The 19,314-nt window shown below is 42.1% G+C and overlaps 1 protein-coding gene across 2 annotated transcripts in view; it reads right to left on the bottom strand.

Moving 5' to 3' along the window:
- The window catches only part of MAP2K5 (mitogen-activated protein kinase kinase 5), a 139,816-nt gene that overhangs the window by 88,562 nt on the left and 31,940 nt on the right, over positions 1-19,314 (bottom strand). For both annotated transcript variants that reach the window (XM_082005337.1, XM_082005336.1), the window contains exon 9: positions 4,180-4,219. In XM_082005337.1, the coding sequence (XP_081861463.1) occupies positions 4,180-4,219 (40 nt within the window). The remainder of the gene's footprint in view (positions 1-4,179; positions 4,220-19,314) is intronic.

Genomic DNA, 19,314 nt, shown 5'->3' on the forward strand with positions numbered 1-19,314 from the left:
ATATTCACTTACATTTTTCCAGCGTGAAAAACTTAAAATAATTTGCTGGAATACCATCAGTTTTAACCATTGAATATTAACAGAATTTAATCTTGTCAACAGTCTAAAATTACATTTTCTCTCACTAAATTCTACTCACAGTGAGAAATTTCCCTGCCTCGTTCACCGTGAAGGCTTCACCGACCTGAGCAATGACTAGTTAGCATGATCGGCGTCAAATACATCACTGACATCCAGTCAACCAAGACCTGGCGTGAAGAAAGGTCTCTGGCTGATTTGCATTAACTATAATTACATACAGACCCTGCATTCTAATAGTGAGGCTAACCCGGAAAAGCAGAGCTACCCTATTTACAAGTGTTCAGGCTACTATAGGGTAGGGCACGGACAGAAACGCACTGCAATGGTGTGGCAAGCGTGTATCACCGCAAAGCAAATGAGGAGAGACCACCATCTCACTTTCTCTGCGTAACTATCGTACAGAAGCGTTTTCTTCCATCTAAACACGCTTGACTTACAACACAGGGGATGTCAAGGTTGGAGGAACCTTATGTTATTTACAGCGCTGAAATGGGGGCAGAAAGAGGAAAAGAAAAATACCTACACAGCACCGCCTTCATCCGTGCTCGTGACGTCCATGGTCACAGCCCTTATGTATAAAATCTCCAAGCGTATGTAGAAAATGAAGTTTGTATGGGTGAAACAACTTTTAAGAATATGTGAGCTGGCACTCTTAAGCATGGGCTGGAAGAGCGTTCAAACATGAAAGAAAACCCCAAAACCTCCTCAAACCCATTGCTACCAAGCAAGGAAGAGGCTGTGACTAAGGATTTGGCTGCAATTTCCACAACTGTAATATGGGCAAGCAAATGAGACATAACATTAGACAATAAACTTTTCCAAAACGGCACCTTTGGAAAGAACTTTCTGGCGAAAAATCACCATTATTTTCTTAGAATTATTGAGAGCAGAAAAATGAAACCCAATTCATCAGGCATAAAATAACACGCACTGTGCAACACATGCCGAAGCAGAGTTTCTTAGCAAGTTTGCACCAAAAGCTACCAACGAAAGTCTGAGGAACAGAGGAGCCTGGCAGGTTGCCGCTGCCCAGCGGTCCCCAGCCACGCGCGCTTGCCACGGGGTGACTGAGCCTTGGGGACGTGGATGAACGGGACCCGTCTGGAGTTGGGACCAAGGGTAACCCGGGCTGGCTGGGAAGAGGGGCCGGCAGCCGAGCTCGGAGCTCCAGCGCCCGTCCTGACTTCAAAACTAGTCCAAAAGGGTGCCTCACAGGGAGAGCTGGCGAGGGACACTGGGGGCATTTTTTAAATTTAAATGGCACAGGGGTCCTCTGAGATTCAGCAAGGGGCTCCCCTGCACATCTTCCTTAGCAAGCTCCTGCCTAAAATACAGCAACCTTGGAGCTGCTTAGCACGCTCATAACGTATGTGAACCCAACGTACCTCACGTTTCAAGTGAAAAGGGTTAATTTTTAGAAGAGGAATACCTGAGCGTATTTCCTCTGCTATCCACTACACCTCCAGGACAAATAAGGATGAGTTGTCAAGTTAAATACAAGCAGTCAAGTGACTGAATTATAATTTACTCTGTGCTCAATTTAAATTAGTGTGAGGCTATTAAAATATACAGTATAAATACGGCAATTCATCACAAGCTGTCATGGATGACTTCATCTATTTGCTGGAGTGGCATACGTTCCACTAAAGGGAACGAGAGCAAAATCACAGGTCAAATTAAGCTGCTATTCTGTTTTAATTCACTTATTTAATCTGTGGCGACATAATTGTCTTTTACAGTATGTACAACTCAAAGGAAATTTCGGAGTATTACAGTCAGTATACAAATGATTAATCAAATGGTCCATTTAAATGCTAGCTTAAGAGCAGGAGAAACTAAAAGCAGCTGAAGAATGGCAATCAGACAGTGTAGGCTCAAATTTTTCATTCGGATTTTTCTCTCGAATTAGGAAAGAAGTTATCTTCAGAAAAATCTATTAAATCCTCTGCACATTACCCAGCTGTAAAGTTTATGTAAAACATCTAACGACATAGCTTTGGTCTATAAGATAGGCATTAGCATTGGTTTCTTGTCCCGTTCAATCTATTTGCAAGATTATCTACCAGCTGAGAGCATTTTAATCAACAGGTTTTCAGAATGTCATCTTGTCCTGTCAAACCTGTATATTATCATCAAAAAAAAAAAGCCCCCAAAAATGCAGAGCTCTGCTTTCACAGATCCACCCAGTGATGTCCCCTTTAGCATGGTTAATCTCTCTCAAAACACTTGATCCTTGTGATGATCGTGTCAAGACACTGGCATTACCATCCCCTTTTTATTGCTGGGCATGCTGAGCCATAGATGTGGTAAGTAATTTTCTTGGTAGAGCAAGCTGGCACCATCACCGTCAGAGCAGGTTTCCTGACCTCCTGTTTGCGAGCACGGTATTTTAAACTACGGTAACACACACACGTTGATGCAATATTTCTTCTGAAAACACACTGAAAATACAAAATTGAGAGTGACAGGACCACCATGAGTAGTATCTACCAGAGAACCCAGTTTCCCAAATCTTCGGGATGCTAATTAGCCACGAGGACTAACCAAACCCTTGGACTCTAAGGGAAACGAGGAGGTGAAATTGCTGGGGGAAACGGCTTTTTGCCACAGGGAGGTGATTTCAATTAACCTTGCAAAGGGTGAACTCATTTCCCCTCCTGCCCGAGCGATTTTTCTCTTGCTCCACCTCCTCTCCAGGCAGCTTCCGAGGGCAGCCCCAGCCCCGCAGCAGCACGGGGCAGGCTGGGGAGCAGCGCTGAGCAGAGCTGGCACAGGAGAAGACGCTCTCTGTAGAGCTCGGAAAAGATTATTTGAGGAAGCAAGGTAGTAGGTACGAGGGAAAAGCGGCATCCTCATGCAACCCTGGCATTTAGGGGAAGAGCTTTTTCAGTTCCGCATTCAAAGCTGTAATAAACAATATTTTTGATTATTACGTCTTCCATACTTTTATGCCTATTGCAACTCAGACAATTCCTGTCTTACTCCAACTGCTCATGACACGTTTAGGAATGGTGGATACCACTTGAAAGGACTTTTTCAAAGTGACTTTCTCAAAAAAATGCACCAGTATTAAATAAAGACAGCACAAAAATCCAGAAAGAAGTGAGACAAAAAGCCCATTTTACAGTTTTCTAAGTAATTATTCCGTAAATTAGATTTTTAGAATATACCCTTTTTTTAGATCTCAAACTATTAATTGGAATTGTATGAATGCAGCCATTAATTTGTTTTCCAAAAGTCTCTACTGCTTTGAGTTTTAACAAAAATCGCCAAACTAAAAAAAAAAGAAAGTTTGATATATTAAATAAGGATGTATTTTAATTTTTTAAAATAAATTAACTAATAATTCAGTTTAACAAATTACGTACAAGAGTTGGCGTACTGTTGTCAAGAGTTGCGCCATTAGTTTACCAGAGCTTTAATGGAACTTTCAGAGCAGGCTGGTATTTATCTGACCACATAACACTGCAGTACAGAGTTTCACTGCAAAGAACGCACAAGAAAAAAATAAAAAAGCCAAATCAGTCGGATAAAAAAAGAATCAGGGTGGGGGCAGGACATTAAAATTAATAACCAAACCTGTTAAAACCACAAAATCTCCTAGGGAAACAGAACATTATCCCCAAAAAACAGGGAAATTCTTTTTTATTTGAAAATGAGGTTGCAGGGACCACTCAAGAATATGCCCTTGAGGACGGTCTGGCATCAGCGGAGAAAGGCAGAGGCTGACATCCCGTGACCTCTCCATCACGCCTGTAACGCCGGGGTTCAGGACGGCGAAGCAGCGTCTCTGCCCGGCGCCGGCGAGGCGAAACCACAGCTGCCCTCGGACACATCCCCGTAACCCCGCGGGAAGACGCCGTGGTACCTACGCACGGTGCCAAGCAATTCCCGGCGGGTGAAAACTGGATTTCTGGGAACTCTGTGCTCATTGGGACTCACTAAATTTACGGACTGGAGTTTTCCTGCATAAGCAACGTGGAGTTTAATGCAATAAAACAAATTGAGATCTAACAATCTGAGGGAGGGGAGGGAAACCAAGGTCAAGAAAGAATGGAGAGAAAGACAGAGAGAAAGAAAATTACTGTAATATCTTACCTTTACTGCGAGTATTTTTCCACTAGGGACATGATATGCCCTGCATGAGGGAAAAAATTAAATAACTTGAGATCACATAAAATTACCTCTATACATATGTGCAACATGTATACACTAATTTCACAGAAAAATGACTTGGAGCTAATACGTTTTACGATAAACCAATTTTATACAGCATTTCTAAGGAAAGACTGATGAAAACAATTGATCAAAAGAATATACTTACAATGAAACCATTTAGCAGGTTTTTACATCTGCATGTTTTATATAAAATCTGCACATTGAAGACTTTCATACCGTGTAATAGCAAACTTATAAGCACGAATTTATCCTCTTTCACATTTTCTTTTAATGCAATAAAATTATGATGTATCCATTACTCAGAATCTTCACATAAAACAAGGTTTATCATGCAAGTTTGCCAATTTTAAGGGTATTTTCAGTGGTAAGACAGTGAGATACACAGCTATATCGATTAAAGTGAAGTAAAACAGGTAAGGACTCATTCTTTATCCTAACCTAAGGACCCACAGAAGATACTGGTGAAATGAACTTTCTGCATTTGTATTTAAGATTAGCGTGTGTGTGCACGTATAAGGCGTTATTGTTAATGCTCACATGTATCCACAATAATCTCCCACAATATTTCAGGAGCAGTTTGCCCTCATTTCTGAAGCCAAACATTTATAATTGGCCATTTCACAATCGCTTGTGTATTCCTAACCATGAACTCGTGAGAAAATAAAAAGGTAGGCGAAAAAGAATGTCTACTAAAAATCCGATATAATTTTGTATGAAAACAAAACCATTAAAGGTTTTCCTCTTCACTAGCTTTATTGTCTCATACTGATTTATGACACTGTGCACAGTAACGCCATATATGTGGCACTAACTTTAAAGAATTATATTTTACCACTATATACCTCTAACAGTTATTACTGAAGAAGAAAAGCTTTAATAGTTTTTTTTTGCATGCAAAAATCACACATAGTACAGGGCGAGACCGTTGTTTAATCTTATTTATAACCCTGAGTACTTATATAATTTCTTTCAATAGCTTGGAAGTTTCTAAGAACTTCACCTTCATTTAATAACTCATGGATAAACACTTCTGTAACCGGCTGGCATTAGCTTTTTGGAACAAACACAGTTTAAAACGGCACACCAAAAATCAGCATTATTTAGTATCAGTACAACAGGCAAAACCAAGATCATCAGACGAAGCTCTGACAGACTGGTAGCTGAACGCATAACCAACGAGACCAAGGGGGTAAACGAACTCTGCTGTAACTATGGATGAATCAACAGTGGCAAAACATTATGGACTTAAGATCAGCAGAAACGATAAGAAAATGAACAGGTTGAGATAGCATGCCTAACGTCTGTTAGCTTAATCTGTACTGTGCTGGACAGTTTGGCAACTTAATTAGCTTGTCAAGAAAGCTGATCTTTTTTCCATAAGAGAGATCTCCTGTTTCCAAGTGAATTAAAAGGGAAGACTTGATTATTTAATTATGATGCATGCTAATTCATCCGTGGAAGTTTGGGTTAAATTTCCAGCAGAGGGCAGATACCTGGTTTGGTTTACAGAGCACTGACAGTACCAATTTAACATTTAATTATCGCTGAGAATTGGATCACAAAGGGGATACCATGCCCGTGGTACAGCGTGTCCGGTGGCTTTGCAAACGGCATGCTACCTGGGAGGAAAGGAATTTGCTTACTCCGGGCTGATCCGGCATCTCCATTGTCCTGACCTTCCTCAGCACAATAACTGTAAAGTGATTAATGAAGTTTGAATAGGAGCTTTGGTTACACCAAAAGACAACCGTACACCTCCGTAGTGTTTTAATTAACAGCTAACACTTCAAATTAGTCTGTAGTTGCTACAGTAATTACCCGTTCCAATGAGTGTGTAGGGAAAACGTTTTTGTTAGATATTATGTAGAACTGGAGGTTGGTATTAAGCATTTTGGTTACCGTCAGCACAGCTAAAGCCTGAAGATTTCCTACCTTTATGTAGCTTCAGAAGGATGCACTAAAAAAAAAAAATCCCAGAGAATAACGTGCACAGCGTGAAGAAAAACATAGTTTTGGGGCATACTGCACTCATCAGTAAGTCTATGGATGCCTACGAGGAGACTGAACTAATATTCATGCCCTATAAATAATGTGAAGTCTCATCTCAAGGGTCAATTGTCACAAATTTCAGTGTCACCTCCAAAAGTAAGTAAACAAACTCATCACTGTAGAACCAGATCATTAGACGAAGCAACGCAGCAAAATGCAAAAGGTTCCTCAGCAATGCTGTACATTTCGGTGAACACGCAAAAATCTTCCAGGATGGCAGGCAAATGATGTCGCCTGACAAACAGCTACGACGACAGCTCCTCTTGCTAGGAACGCATTTGAGCAGTGCCTAACGGGAGAGGCCAGTGGATGCTCAAGACGAGTGAGAACAGTTGATAAACAGCTGCTGAACTACTTGAAGACAAACGTAAAGAGCAGGAATTAAATGCATTGAAATACAAAATATTCAAGGAAAACGCTGTTTTGACGTTTGCAAAATTTCATCCCTTGGAGAAACCAGCTCTGGGAAAACAAGTTCCTTTTTCTGCTCTTTTTTGTTGGGGTTTGTTTTTGGTTTGCTTTTCACCCACTGCAAAAGCTATAAGGGATGACTGAGAATAGGTGGCTATAAATTATTTATTGTTAAGGAGAAATCAGAGAGACATGGAGAGCCACCCTCTGCAATCAGGAGTTTAAAAAGTCATTCTGAACACTTACGGTCAGTGTCAACTATTGAAAATATAAAAGTTGTTATTATTAAAGTTTTGTTGCAGTTTGCCAGCTGCAGGAAGCCGGTTCCGATGCGCATTTCTCCCCTTCCTGCTCTGCCTCTTAGTTAAACCGGGCATTTAGAAGACAAATGCCATGGCACGGACCGCTCTTTTTCCTCTCTGGAGAGGAAACTCCTAACAGATATTAGGACAAATCAAGAATATATTCTTATGCAGGGCCTGATCTAGATCCCATCCAGGTTAGTTGGAGAATTGCATCTACCACAAACTTGATGTTTTATTATTTTAAGTGCAAACGAATGGAAATGCTATGAGATTAATGACCATTTTAGTAACAACTTTCTCCACTACTAAAAATACATTTTAGGTATATACATTGAAAAGTATTGGCACAGTATTTATTAAAATAGTAGAAAAAAAACCACAACAGCAATCAGAGAATTCATTTGGTGCCCAATTTCTGCACATGAGACTGTAATTCCAACATCTTGCATCCAACTGATTTTTTATTGTATTTTATAATAGTCAGTTGTTAGTTATTGTAGTCACAGCATTTGTTAGGCTGAGGCGAATGATTAAAGTTATTTAAAAAAAGCCCACAAAACAGAGTTCAGAAATCCATTTTGGGATACCAATCTTACAAGATGATGCATTCTTTTCGAATTCACCAAAGCCTGACTGGAAGTAGTTGCTGTGCCTCTGTAAGAAGACAGATAGCACAAAAAGTTGTAGGTATTTTAAGCTGATCTCCACTGACATCTCCAAAGTGAACAGTAAAGGCTAGCGGTTGAAAATTGCATCTTAGCTTCAGAATATATATGGGATACAAGAAAATAATTCATACTAATTTTCTCCAGAAAATGACAACTCTTCATGCAACCAAAATGTTCTTGCTTGATGCTCAGAAGTAGACTTTAGTTCCTATGCCCAGTACAGGTACGGGACAACCTCTGCTCTCGATTCAGTCACCAACTGAATAATCGCCAGATGAGGAGAAAGGTGATGGAGAGTATGTAGAAAGAAGCAGACCCCTTAATATTAGCAGTACCTGGTACAGGGACCAAGTTAAGAGATTGTTGTTGAATTAATACTGAGTTTTAATAGCGCAGACTGATAACTCCCTCAACAGAATTTTTATAGTGTTCACAAAGAAGGAATAAATCTTCAGGGGGGATGGAGAAAAGAGAGTACCCACTTTCAGACCTCCTCAGAAAATGTATGTTACAGCAGCAGAGGCAGTGGGGTAGAAAGCACTGCACGAGCTCTGAGAAAGAGGGGAAAAACAGCGTGAGAAAGCTGGAAGCTGGACAGGGTGAGTTTTGGGGGTCTTCCCCCTGCCCAAGCACACCGGGGTAACGCGAGACGGAGGATGCAGCTGACCTCCCCCTTCGGAGGGTTCTCCACGCACCGCACGCCCTGCGGAGAGGGTGGCTTAAAGCTGCCGCACGTCGTACACAAGAAGGACGGGCAGACTTCAACCACCGCGTCTTCTGAAACGTTCCCACCGGGGGAAAGAAATTTAAATCTCTTCCTGCACGTTCTCACTAGAGTTCGTTATTCTGACCCCCTACGTCCATTACAATGAACAGCTTCTAAGCAAGACTGGCACACTTGTGTCAAATATTTTATTAACCTTGACTATTAACCATATCCCTAGGCATTTAAAGCCCTGAAGGGACCCACGCGAGCCAAGTCCTTTAGCATAACTTTGTCTCCTCTGCTCTGAAAACCAAGCGTGCCCCTCAGGGAGCGCTGCGAAGGCAGCTTGCCCAGCTCCGTGGAAAAAGCTGGGTTATTTTGAGGAATAAGAAAGACGGCGTGAGCAAGCGTGCACTCTGCTTGAGCAAAGCCCTCCAGCTAAGCCGGAAAAACTTCTGATGGACTGTGGAGTATGGCGTGAGCATCCCTTGTGCTCCAGAAAATAAAAATCAGTATCACGGATACCAGAATAGGGCTTTGGGGGAACTGCCAACTCCTCAGCACCTCTCCCCCATATATAAGAGGTATTTCTACAGGAAAACAAATTAAAAAATTGAAGTGTCAGAAGCAGCTGGTTTCTGTTTTAAAAAGAAAAAAAAAAAAAAAAAAAGGTAGCTGAATTTCACATTGCCTGCTTTGTTCTTCCGGTCGTCTACTGCAAAGAAAACCAGAAGAGATGTTTGGCTCAAGCCTCTTTATGGAATAAACCTCAGCCCATCCTAATAATTAACGCTAAAACTTTCATACACTGAATATAGTGCGTCTCTACTCAGTTCAAAAATAAAACAAACAAAATCAACTAAACAGAACATGCACAAGCTTCTTAATAAATAGCTCACATGTCAAACAAACAAAAAAAATTCTCCCTCTTTTAACTTGCTAAGACTAACAATTTTATATTCTCCCTGTGAGAAATTTTACCTATAAGCACAGTGGGGAGCTGCATTACTTGCTGTGACTGTGGTATAATTTCTTCCAGGGCAAGCAAAGAACTAACTTCAGGTTTCAACATGCAGGCACCCAAGAGAAACAGCAATTTTCAATTTATTTTCTAATTTTTAATTGTAAAGCATTTGCCAACATACGAGTGACTCCGGGATGGTCACATCAGAAGCACAGACCGAGTATGCAAAGATCACCGAGCTTTCTCTAATAGCTTTTCCTAACATATATAATAACTTTCTACTACAATCCTATTATTACTATTATCTGAAAACTCATAATTAATGCACTCTCCTCCCAGAAGCAAACATTCATTAAAATTACTACATCATGCTGCTGATGCAAAAAAGCCCTGAAGAAGCCTGCAGCAGCCCACCACGTCGCAGATCCTGCTTCCCATCTGTTCATCTGGCCACCAGGACATATTTTTCTATTGCCCCCCTCCCAATAGCCACGGAAACCATTTCTAATCAATAAGATATTCCTTGGCAAGACCGAACGATTCAAGGGAAAGCCATGACCCGTCTGCTATGCCAATGAGTTAGTCCCTTCCCAGAAATATAACTAACATCAGCAAATACGACAAAATGATATACTGACAGCACCGCTGCGTTAGCGATGTGACTGCAGGACGCAGGGATGCAACGCTCCCCTCCAGTCCAAGTACCAGAGCAGCTTATGGCCAACGCCACAAACTCAGATCTGCTGCAGCTCTACTGGCTAAAAGAAAGCGTCATTCTGCTAAAGGATGCTTTTAGTAGATGAAGGGGTGGTTGAAAGGGCCCTCGGCACAGCACTTGATCCAACCTCCCTCCTGAAGCGGGACTGTGGCAGTGGATGAGCTCAGCCGTGGCTTTGGCCAGCTCAGTGCTGGCAGCCCCAAGGATGGAGATCCCCTGCCTCTCTCACGCCCCGTTACAGCGCTGCGCCGTCTTACCTGCAAAGAGCTTTCCCCTAATGTCCACCCTGAACTTCCCAAACTGGCAACCTGAGGCCACAAAGTAAAAATAAAAGTATTTCAGGTCCTTACTCCCAGATACGCTTCCTCCTGCTTCACAGCTTGGTATGCATTCATTATACACATTTATTAAAAACCTCAAGACATCGTTTCGCTCAACAAGAATTGCAGATACTGTCCCGCTTCCCTGCATCTGTGCCAGCTCACCCGTAGCACTGCGCTGACGAACCGCTCCAGGCCTCCTCCCCACTCGACGACAGAGTAACGCGCACAAAAGGTCTCTGGGACCGAGGCAGCGTATTTCCAAACAGAAATGAACAGGCACATTGAAGCCCTAGGTTTCTTATTGCAAATAAAAAAATGCACACAAAAAGCTATGGTTGTAGCAAGCAGCACCTTCAGATGCAAGGGCACCGAACGAAGTCAAACTGAACATTTTCCTGCCCTATGAGAAATAACCTAGAGCAAAACGACTGTCAGTGTCGCACAAGATGAATATAATTCTCTAAGTGTTACGCATTGCAGAATAACACGCCAGTCACCAGCTGCAAACTATATGCAGCAAATCACCCACAGATTTGGTTTGCTGTTAATTTTTTCTTTTTTTCCCCCCCTCTTTTTTTTCCTAGTACTGCCACTGTCTGTCGTGCTCCTGGTCAGACTCTGGCAGTCTAATGATAGAATTGTCACGTACTCTGATGGCCATCTAAAGAAACGGATTCAAATTGTTTCTAGGAAATAAACACTTTGACAGTTGTTGCCTTCTGCAATAGACAAACACATTAGCCTGACTCTCTGGCTGTTAAAACAGGAAATCCAAAGTGCACAGCAGTTGTAAAAAGGAGCTTTTATGGGGACTGTGCTAGTTCAAACAGCAATCTACGCCAACCTCCCCTCTATCTAAAATCCCATTACAGATGCTTGAGTACTGATTGCAAAATGATTTGTTGTTAAACTAGAAAACAAACAAAAAAATACTTGAATCCAAAATTTAAACTTTTCAAAAGAGCAAAACTGGCACTAGAAGCTGCATAAAGAAAATGCCAAAGAGCAAAATGTCTCACTTAACCCATCTCTGTAGGAAAGAGCCTGTTTTGGCATTCAAGCCTAAGCACAGCAGAATAAATCCCTCACCTCTTTTATGCTGTAACCTACTACTATTTCCATCTGTTACCACTTATATGAGTCTTCCTTCTCCACTGCAGCCAAAGATCCAGGGTCAGCCTTTGAAAACTGGATGACACGTCTTTCTCCTTGTACCCATCCCATTGCAATTCCGTCCCCATTCCTTACAGAGACCGGTACAGACAGGGTCAGGGACGGAGACAGCTCAGCCTTGACACCGCTTGTGGAGGCTGTGGTGCCACCATCACCAATACCAGGTCACTCACTACCGCAGGACCAACGCAGATCAGATGCAGGCACAGTAATGTTCTTCAGCTGCCGGCACTAACCTAGCTGATCGGACAAAAGACAGCAGAGCAGTCATAAGCTGAGGCTGCCATGGACAGACGTTATCTGACACAGCATAAAGCCTGCCAGTACAAAGTAAGCCCATCACGATTTTAGGAAGAAATTTGAAGCAACAAAGCGAGCCAAAAAGTATGTCACATCCTATGGTGACGGCAATTCAGATGCTAACATGTCTCCACAAGGAGACCTAAAGCTGGATTTTCTGCGTTATCAAGCCATTTGTTCACAAGAGCTGTGTTCAGGACACTCACAGCATAACAATTAAGGAAAACCAGAGCTGTTCAGTAATTCGGTAACAGCCAGTCGTAGACAAGAGAACCGTGCCAAGAAGCGAAAGTTTTCTAGGTATTCGCTGTAATAGCTGAAAGACCGTTTCCTTCTAATCATGGTTCAGTGTCAAGTAGAAAGCTTGCTCTTCCCCAGGAGCAGGTTGCGAACACGAACACCATGAGGTTAGCCACACTGCTCAGTCACTACTGGATTGCACCGAGATACCACGCTAGAAACAATTTTGGCATTGCTCCTCTCGAACCGCTCCTGGCCATCGTCACTGCAACAGCCGTGTGACGTAGAGAAGCGGCGGTGATCCACCAGAGCTGCGTACGGCTGGCTAATCCTTACCATGATCAGTGCCTACCTGAGCAGTTAATTTTTAGCATTTTGAGTGAGCATTTTCAAAGAATCTCAGGTGAAAAGAAATGGAAAAACCAAGGTCAACCTCGCTGGTGTCGTTACACCCACTTCACAGCGACAAACAGAGGTTAAGGAGAGAGTCTGAAATGCAACGCTGGCAGCACAAGGGCAAAAAAAGATTCCTACATAAATACACGTTCTTCTGCCCCTTATCATCTCACATTCGCTTCTGTGAGCAAAAGCGTTGCTTAAAAAAGTATTCTGTGCTAGGGAAGAGTCAGCGCCGATAAGCTCGGCATAGCTTGGCTGTGGCAAATTCCACCAATTCTCTACTATGCGGAGTGTGGTTTGTAACCAAGAAACAGATTATATCCCCCACATTGGGGCAAGCTGCAAAGAAAGCTGCACTACGCTCACACACCACCTCGCTCATCGGTAACAAGAACAAACTCAAATTTTCAGGATTACTATTCTCTTAATCTTCCAGGCCACGGGCATACAATGCAAACAAAACAACTTTAATTTAAGAATCATCCAGTTTCTAATTAAACAGCCATAGGCAGCTGGCTGGATACATTTTAATCAGTTTCAATAACCTATTGATCGTATACTGAAGCTTAAAAATTAAAAGTAAAAAGATGACCGGGGAATTGTCCCATCTCAGAACAGCCGTAGAACCCTCTGTAAATAACTCCTCTTTTAACCATCAGCTAAATGAACACTTCAATACCGCAGTACAAAGTCTTCTGCAAAATTACTTTAACTAACAAGCAGAAATTTATCAGCTTCAGCCAAAATCAATGCTGAAATCAATTTGAACACTGGTTGTGTCTAAAGGGGCTCATTGGCAATTTAGGGAAATTACACCATGTAAATGCCTGTGCTTTAATTGAACAGTTTCATCAACTAGGCTGTGATTGCTGTCCATTCATTTATTTACTTTCACTGCAGCTACCATTCTGCAAAGGAATGGTTTTTGTCAGACTTGAAGGAGGTACTTTATCTTCATTTTATACACTTTTGTGCATAACAGATTTTATGAGACAGGAAAGTGATAGCTGGGGTCAAAAGAAACAAGTGAACAGCAACCACTGGTCAGTCTTGTTTAAACTGCGATGATAATATGCAGGAATTTGGTGGGGTATTTCTAACTTAGTCCAGCTATTATTGTTCCAACGCTTTTCAGTGTGACTAAAAATAAAACAAAACAAGAGAAACAGAAAATTAATGCATCCTGGGAAAGGAAATAAAGGAAAGTGCCTCCACAACAGCAACGTAAGAACGCAGGGAGACGCAATCCGCAGACTTCACACGGCCGCAGGTTTGCCTGGATGCCAAACAAAACATGGAACCTGCCTGTCCTTCCTTTCTTCAGCGCCGCATCGAGCGCCAGGCTGGGACGAGACCGAGCATAAAACGGAGCGAGAACCTCCCCCGGACAGTGCACCGGCCGGGAGGCCGCGCGGGTCGGCCGGCAGCGCTGCGGGCTGGCAACCTGCCGCGACGGGCTCCGTTCCTGCTGTCGCTGCTTTGCTACCTTGGGAAAATGACCTCCCTCTCCGTCTCCGCTCACCCCCTGCCACGCGCAGAGGATGACACCAGCCTCCTTCGCGAAAGGGCCAAAATAATCTGTGAATTAAAGTACTTTAAAGAGGAGCGAATTACTGCTGTTGTATTGCGTATCCACACAGAAAGCCAGAAGTGAACGGACGAGGAGAGCAACAGCTCTGCTTAGATGCAGCCTGGCTTCCCGCGACATCTGAGGCGCACGCTGGTTCCTGCTTTTGAAGGACGAACGGGCATTACGGGGACCCTCTCGAGGGAGCTCCTTCATGACAGCACCAGTGTCCTGCACTACAAGCCACGGGACAAGCCAGAAGGAGCAAACCTCGCTGAGCCAAAGCTCCTCAAGGCAACGGTAAACTCCGGCTACTCCACCATCATTCCAGCGAAGGGAGCTAAATCGCCTCCAGCTTCCTGGCTCCAGAACTGAAAACGCTTTTTTCTTCCCTCACGGCGCAGCAGACCTGCCGTACCCTCGCCAGGCGCAGTCTGCAGGCTGTCTGGCAAGAGACAGCAACCTCCCAGTTGCTCTGCCACGCGCTGCGGCTGATGTGCTAATGGGGCACCCCAAGGTGGGTCGAGATAGAGAATAAAGAAATGGGGCATATGCTGGAATGTACAACTCAACCGAACAGCAAAATTGCTCAAGTAAATTGCTTAAACAAATTAAGCCTCCGCATTTATCCGTGTTTTCCCTAGCTACACAAGTCTTCCGGGTGGTACATCATCAACAGCCACTTCTCTCCCAATTACTCAACTTAGAGTGAAGCCGTCTGGTTTAACAGCATTTTGCCAAGATGATAACCAATTCTCCCTTTTCTTCCCTCTCTCCCAGATAATAGGTAACTTCACAAATTAATTACGGCATCATTGGGACTTTATGTTTATTTCGGTACACAGAGCATTACAGCTTGCTGCTGCTGAAGGCTCCTCAAACAGAATCCAAAGGTTTACAAACCATACACAGCACACATTTTAAAAATATCCCAGTCACACAGAAGGCTATACCATCCCCTAGGGTTCCTTGAACATCTCGCTTCTCGTGAGCTACAATTGCAAAACAAAAAATGAGAAAACATGAAATAAGAGAAAAAAATTCTTTTTGCCTGGAAAAGTATTTTTCCTTCCGAGGAAGGAAATAGTAATACTTTACATATGCCATGAGAGCGAGACTTCACAGAGTACTTATTTGCCAGAGATAAATACCTCTGCTTTGTAATAGTTAGGTTCAAAATATGCACAACTAAGGATCTTCGGTCTAAATAATTTAATGTGGCTACTCCTGAGACTGGCTGGCAGAGTGTATACATCCCATTACAAAACAAAACATTAACCTTCTTTCACTGAAGTAAAAAGGAGCAATCTTATCAAAACAGTCTCTCAGAGCTCCGCAGCCAATGGTGGAGCTCAAAGATGCAGCACAGAAACACATACTTTAAATGTCTTCTGGACCTACCAGTGAATGATTTTTTCCAAAAAAGCAATTTCAGTAAATATAATAGATGTACTTGTATACAGATATTTTCTTTTGCTGTGAAGCAGCCCAAACTGTCCATTCTCCATCCTACCAGCTTCTATAAAATAGTTGATAAAAAGTTAGAAAGTCTCTTGCAGAGCTGGAAGGTCGTACATCTACCAGCGTTAACAGTCTTAGGGCCCTCTTGTCAAGAAAGGTGCAAGTCTCCATGAAATAATGGCAGCTCAGAGTTTCCAAAAATTCATAGAATTGGACTTACAATACTCCATGGAAAGCGGAAAACCCAGTTAATGATGTAAACTACCTACAGCAACTGGCAAACAGAAGCGAAAGACTCTAGAGTGCTTTCAGTCTTCGTTACGGAAGATTTCATCACTTTTTTGACAATCTTTACCCAAGACAGGGTACACGCTGCCGACTATGCATCAGTGGAAGAATTCTTGCTTTGATTGCCTGTATATTCAAAGATACCTTCTGAAGACGCAGTTTGGGATCATTTGTAGGTTCTCATATATTTTTGAATATACAAGCAATCAAAAAGCAAGAACAATTAACTGGTTTTGCCATATCTAACTCTATAATTGTTATCGTTCCTCAATTAAGAAAATAGTGGATCAAAAAGTAGGGGGAAAAATAGAACGTCAAAAAACTATAAAATATCTTCTTTTTAGAACGGGAAAAACATTTAGATTCAGCAAGTTCTCACTAGAAATATTGCTATAAAGTATTGATTTTTTACCAGACTCAATTGACTGAAAAGTTGTTTGTATAGCAATATTGGCCAAGCCAATATACTGGAACAATTTTGCTACACACAGTAATCAAGTGTATTTCTAAAGTATAATTATACTGTCATAAAAATAAAGCTAAGATACCTCTTCTCCAAGCAATAAAACAGTTTCAGCTGTAAAGAACCCAAATAAATGAAATACATTTTCTAACTAAACATAGTGTCTTCGAAACAGAACAAAAACACCTCCCCTCTCCCCCTTAAGCCAAGGTTAGCATGAAAAGTGATCAATACTTCAATCTCAATAAACTATTTCAATAGTAGTTAATTCACATGGAAAGAGAGGCTGAAAATTTTTGCTCAGCGACCTGAGACACGCTATCTTGTTTGCTGAATGCTGATAATATATCATTGCCATAATGGATATGACTTAGTATAAAGAGCTAGAAAGAAAGAAAAAAAAAGATACCACATAGACACGCTCATTCTTTAGATTCAGATCAATACTACACACAGCCTCTTCTGAAACAAACCAACAGCACGGAATGCTGGAGGAGGAAAACGTTTGCAATTAATTTTATTTGACAAATGTTCATTGATTTACTGGAATAAAATATATGTGGGCTGCTATCTATGACTAGTGCAATCCAGCTACCTGTAAGTATTCCATTTGGCAATTTCTTATTGGCTTGGGCAGCACAGATGCTCCTTTGGCGAGGGAGAACAGGCTCCCCTTTACGAACGGGTGACTGTTCCAAGATGGGAAGTTCTGTGTGCTTTATCCAAAGCACATCACCATGGCACGGAAACCGCCAACTCCCTGCAACAATGACACCGAGGGTCATCTTTCAGGGATGAAAGAGTGAATTGGTACAACTCTTCATTCCAACGCACCAAGAAACAAATTCGGGAAGACCCGAGAGGAACACAAAGCTTAGAAGCCAGGTTTTGGGCAGAAACCATATTTCGTATTTATATTCTGCTATTGTTTGCATTGCACAGAAAGTCAAACTTCTGGAGTGTGTAAAACATACACACGTGAAAATGCTGCACATTCCCTGGAGCGGTGCAGAATGACACCCGCACTAGAGAAAAAAAACTGTGAAGTCACTGCAACTGCTAATTTAAAAAACAAATGCAATAAAAAAGAAAAAGAAAGGTAGAAATACTTCCCTGGTACAGAAGAGGGCTCATGTTTTTACAGCTAAAATTTTTTACTTTCCCAAATTGCAGGCAAATGCAACACTCAACCGTTTAACGAAGCGGATCGCAGCATCAGCCCACACAATGCAGCGAGTCAACGCAGAAGAAGTGCCAGTAGTATTATGCATTCCCTCCTGTGCTGTTATGCTCTGTGCCTTGAATGTTCACATCTCTGTTCCTTCATCACTCCTGCAGGCTCTTACTAAAGTAGTAGTCATCACAAGAGAAAGACATTTTTGCAAAAATATTAAATAAAAAGCAGGCACGTAACTATACCACCCTTCAGAAATACAAAGAGAAGTAAAAAGGTGCAAGTTTGGCTTTATGTAGCATTTTATCCAAATTTCCCATATGAATTTTAAGAAACATGGAATACATACTGATGCACATACCAACATTATAAAATAACGAGACATTTCTATACTGCCTTCTGCACCTAGAAGCACTGTGTCATTGCACAGACTATGCACACACAGCAAATGCAGAATAGCACCGTTTCTTTTGAGTGGGGCAGACGCAAGCTGGCAAACAGACATTGAGTTCGACAGGTCCTCAGGGCAAAAAGATCAGCGAAGCACACGTTCACTTGCCTCACGTTTACATTCCTCAGACTTTGCCCACTATTAGACACAGGACGAAGGAGAGAGACTTTTGGTAACGACCTGGTATGGCCATTCTTATGCTGCCCACGATGTCGCATTGTTAGCTCCTTCCTTCAGCTACTTGTCTAAAGAAAATGACCCAGAACTGGGTAACAATGACACACGTGGGTTCCCTCACTTGTTCCTTATCCCTAACCGTGCCCCAAGTGCCTTCCACAGGAACCAGGGCACGTGGCCCTCCTTTGCGATGCTTCTCCCGCCTACATCCATTCCCAGCACCTCCGTCGGTACGCAGGGAAGGGAAGCAACCTTCTCTAAATCAGAAAACACCAAGAAGTCACTGACTGACCTGTAAAGTTCAACACTCTCTCTCAAATCTTGCCTATTATTAAGTAAGAAAGAACACTGTTTCTGCAAGTTTCTTGATCTTGGAATATCTTTCTAGAAGAGAAAGTCAATGAGATTTCTGAACTACGTTCCATCTACAAGACGAAGCCGATTTCTGAAGGGTCCATTCAAAGACTGGATTTGTTCCTTCAAGGTTTTGGAAGACCATTTTCATTAAACCTTCTGCAAGGAGAGTCGTTTTGCAATGTTGGCAGCCAATTAGAAACTAAACTAAATGCACCGTAGCTTTGAAAAAATCTAAAAAAAATGTTAATATCAAAGTTAAAATGTCTAAGGTATAAACAAAATCATAATGGGATGCTGGGTTACTGTATATGGTAAATAGCTCTCTGGAGGAAACCTTTATTACTCCCTCAGGGCTTTCTTACAAAGTATGGATTTCTTAATTCCTACTGGAATATTTTTCATACACCACTGCAGACTATTAAGTACCAGATATTACATTATGTAGTTTAAACTTTGCACTATGCATGAGAAAGACTTTCCTGTCGAGAAAACTATATCTCTGCTATTATAATCTTTACAATATTAAAATTAATACTGGCTGCAGGGTATAAGCTTCACTACCAAAATTTGGGGGAGTTTATCATTTAATATATTCATCGGCCTGTGTGTGAAGCTGCTCGTAAGGGAGGGAAGTCACTGCAACAGTGAAAGGGCTATAAACTAATTTTGAATTGTTAGAGAAAGGCAGAGCAATGGTGTCATCACATCCCACCGGTGTAATTCTCAGCACTGGGCTAGCAAAGGGCGTGGTGAGCCAGCAAGAATAATGGCATTGCAAATACGAAGGCAATTCATTATGCTTCAGGACATTTCAAGTTCCACTTGTGAACCATTAACTTGTTACCCAGGAGGGATTCAAA

This window comes from Phaethon aethereus (assembly GCF_964289735.1).
Source record: "Phaethon aethereus genome assembly, chromosome: 12".
Taxonomy (NCBI): domain Eukaryota; kingdom Metazoa; phylum Chordata; class Aves; order Phaethontiformes; family Phaethontidae; genus Phaethon; species Phaethon aethereus.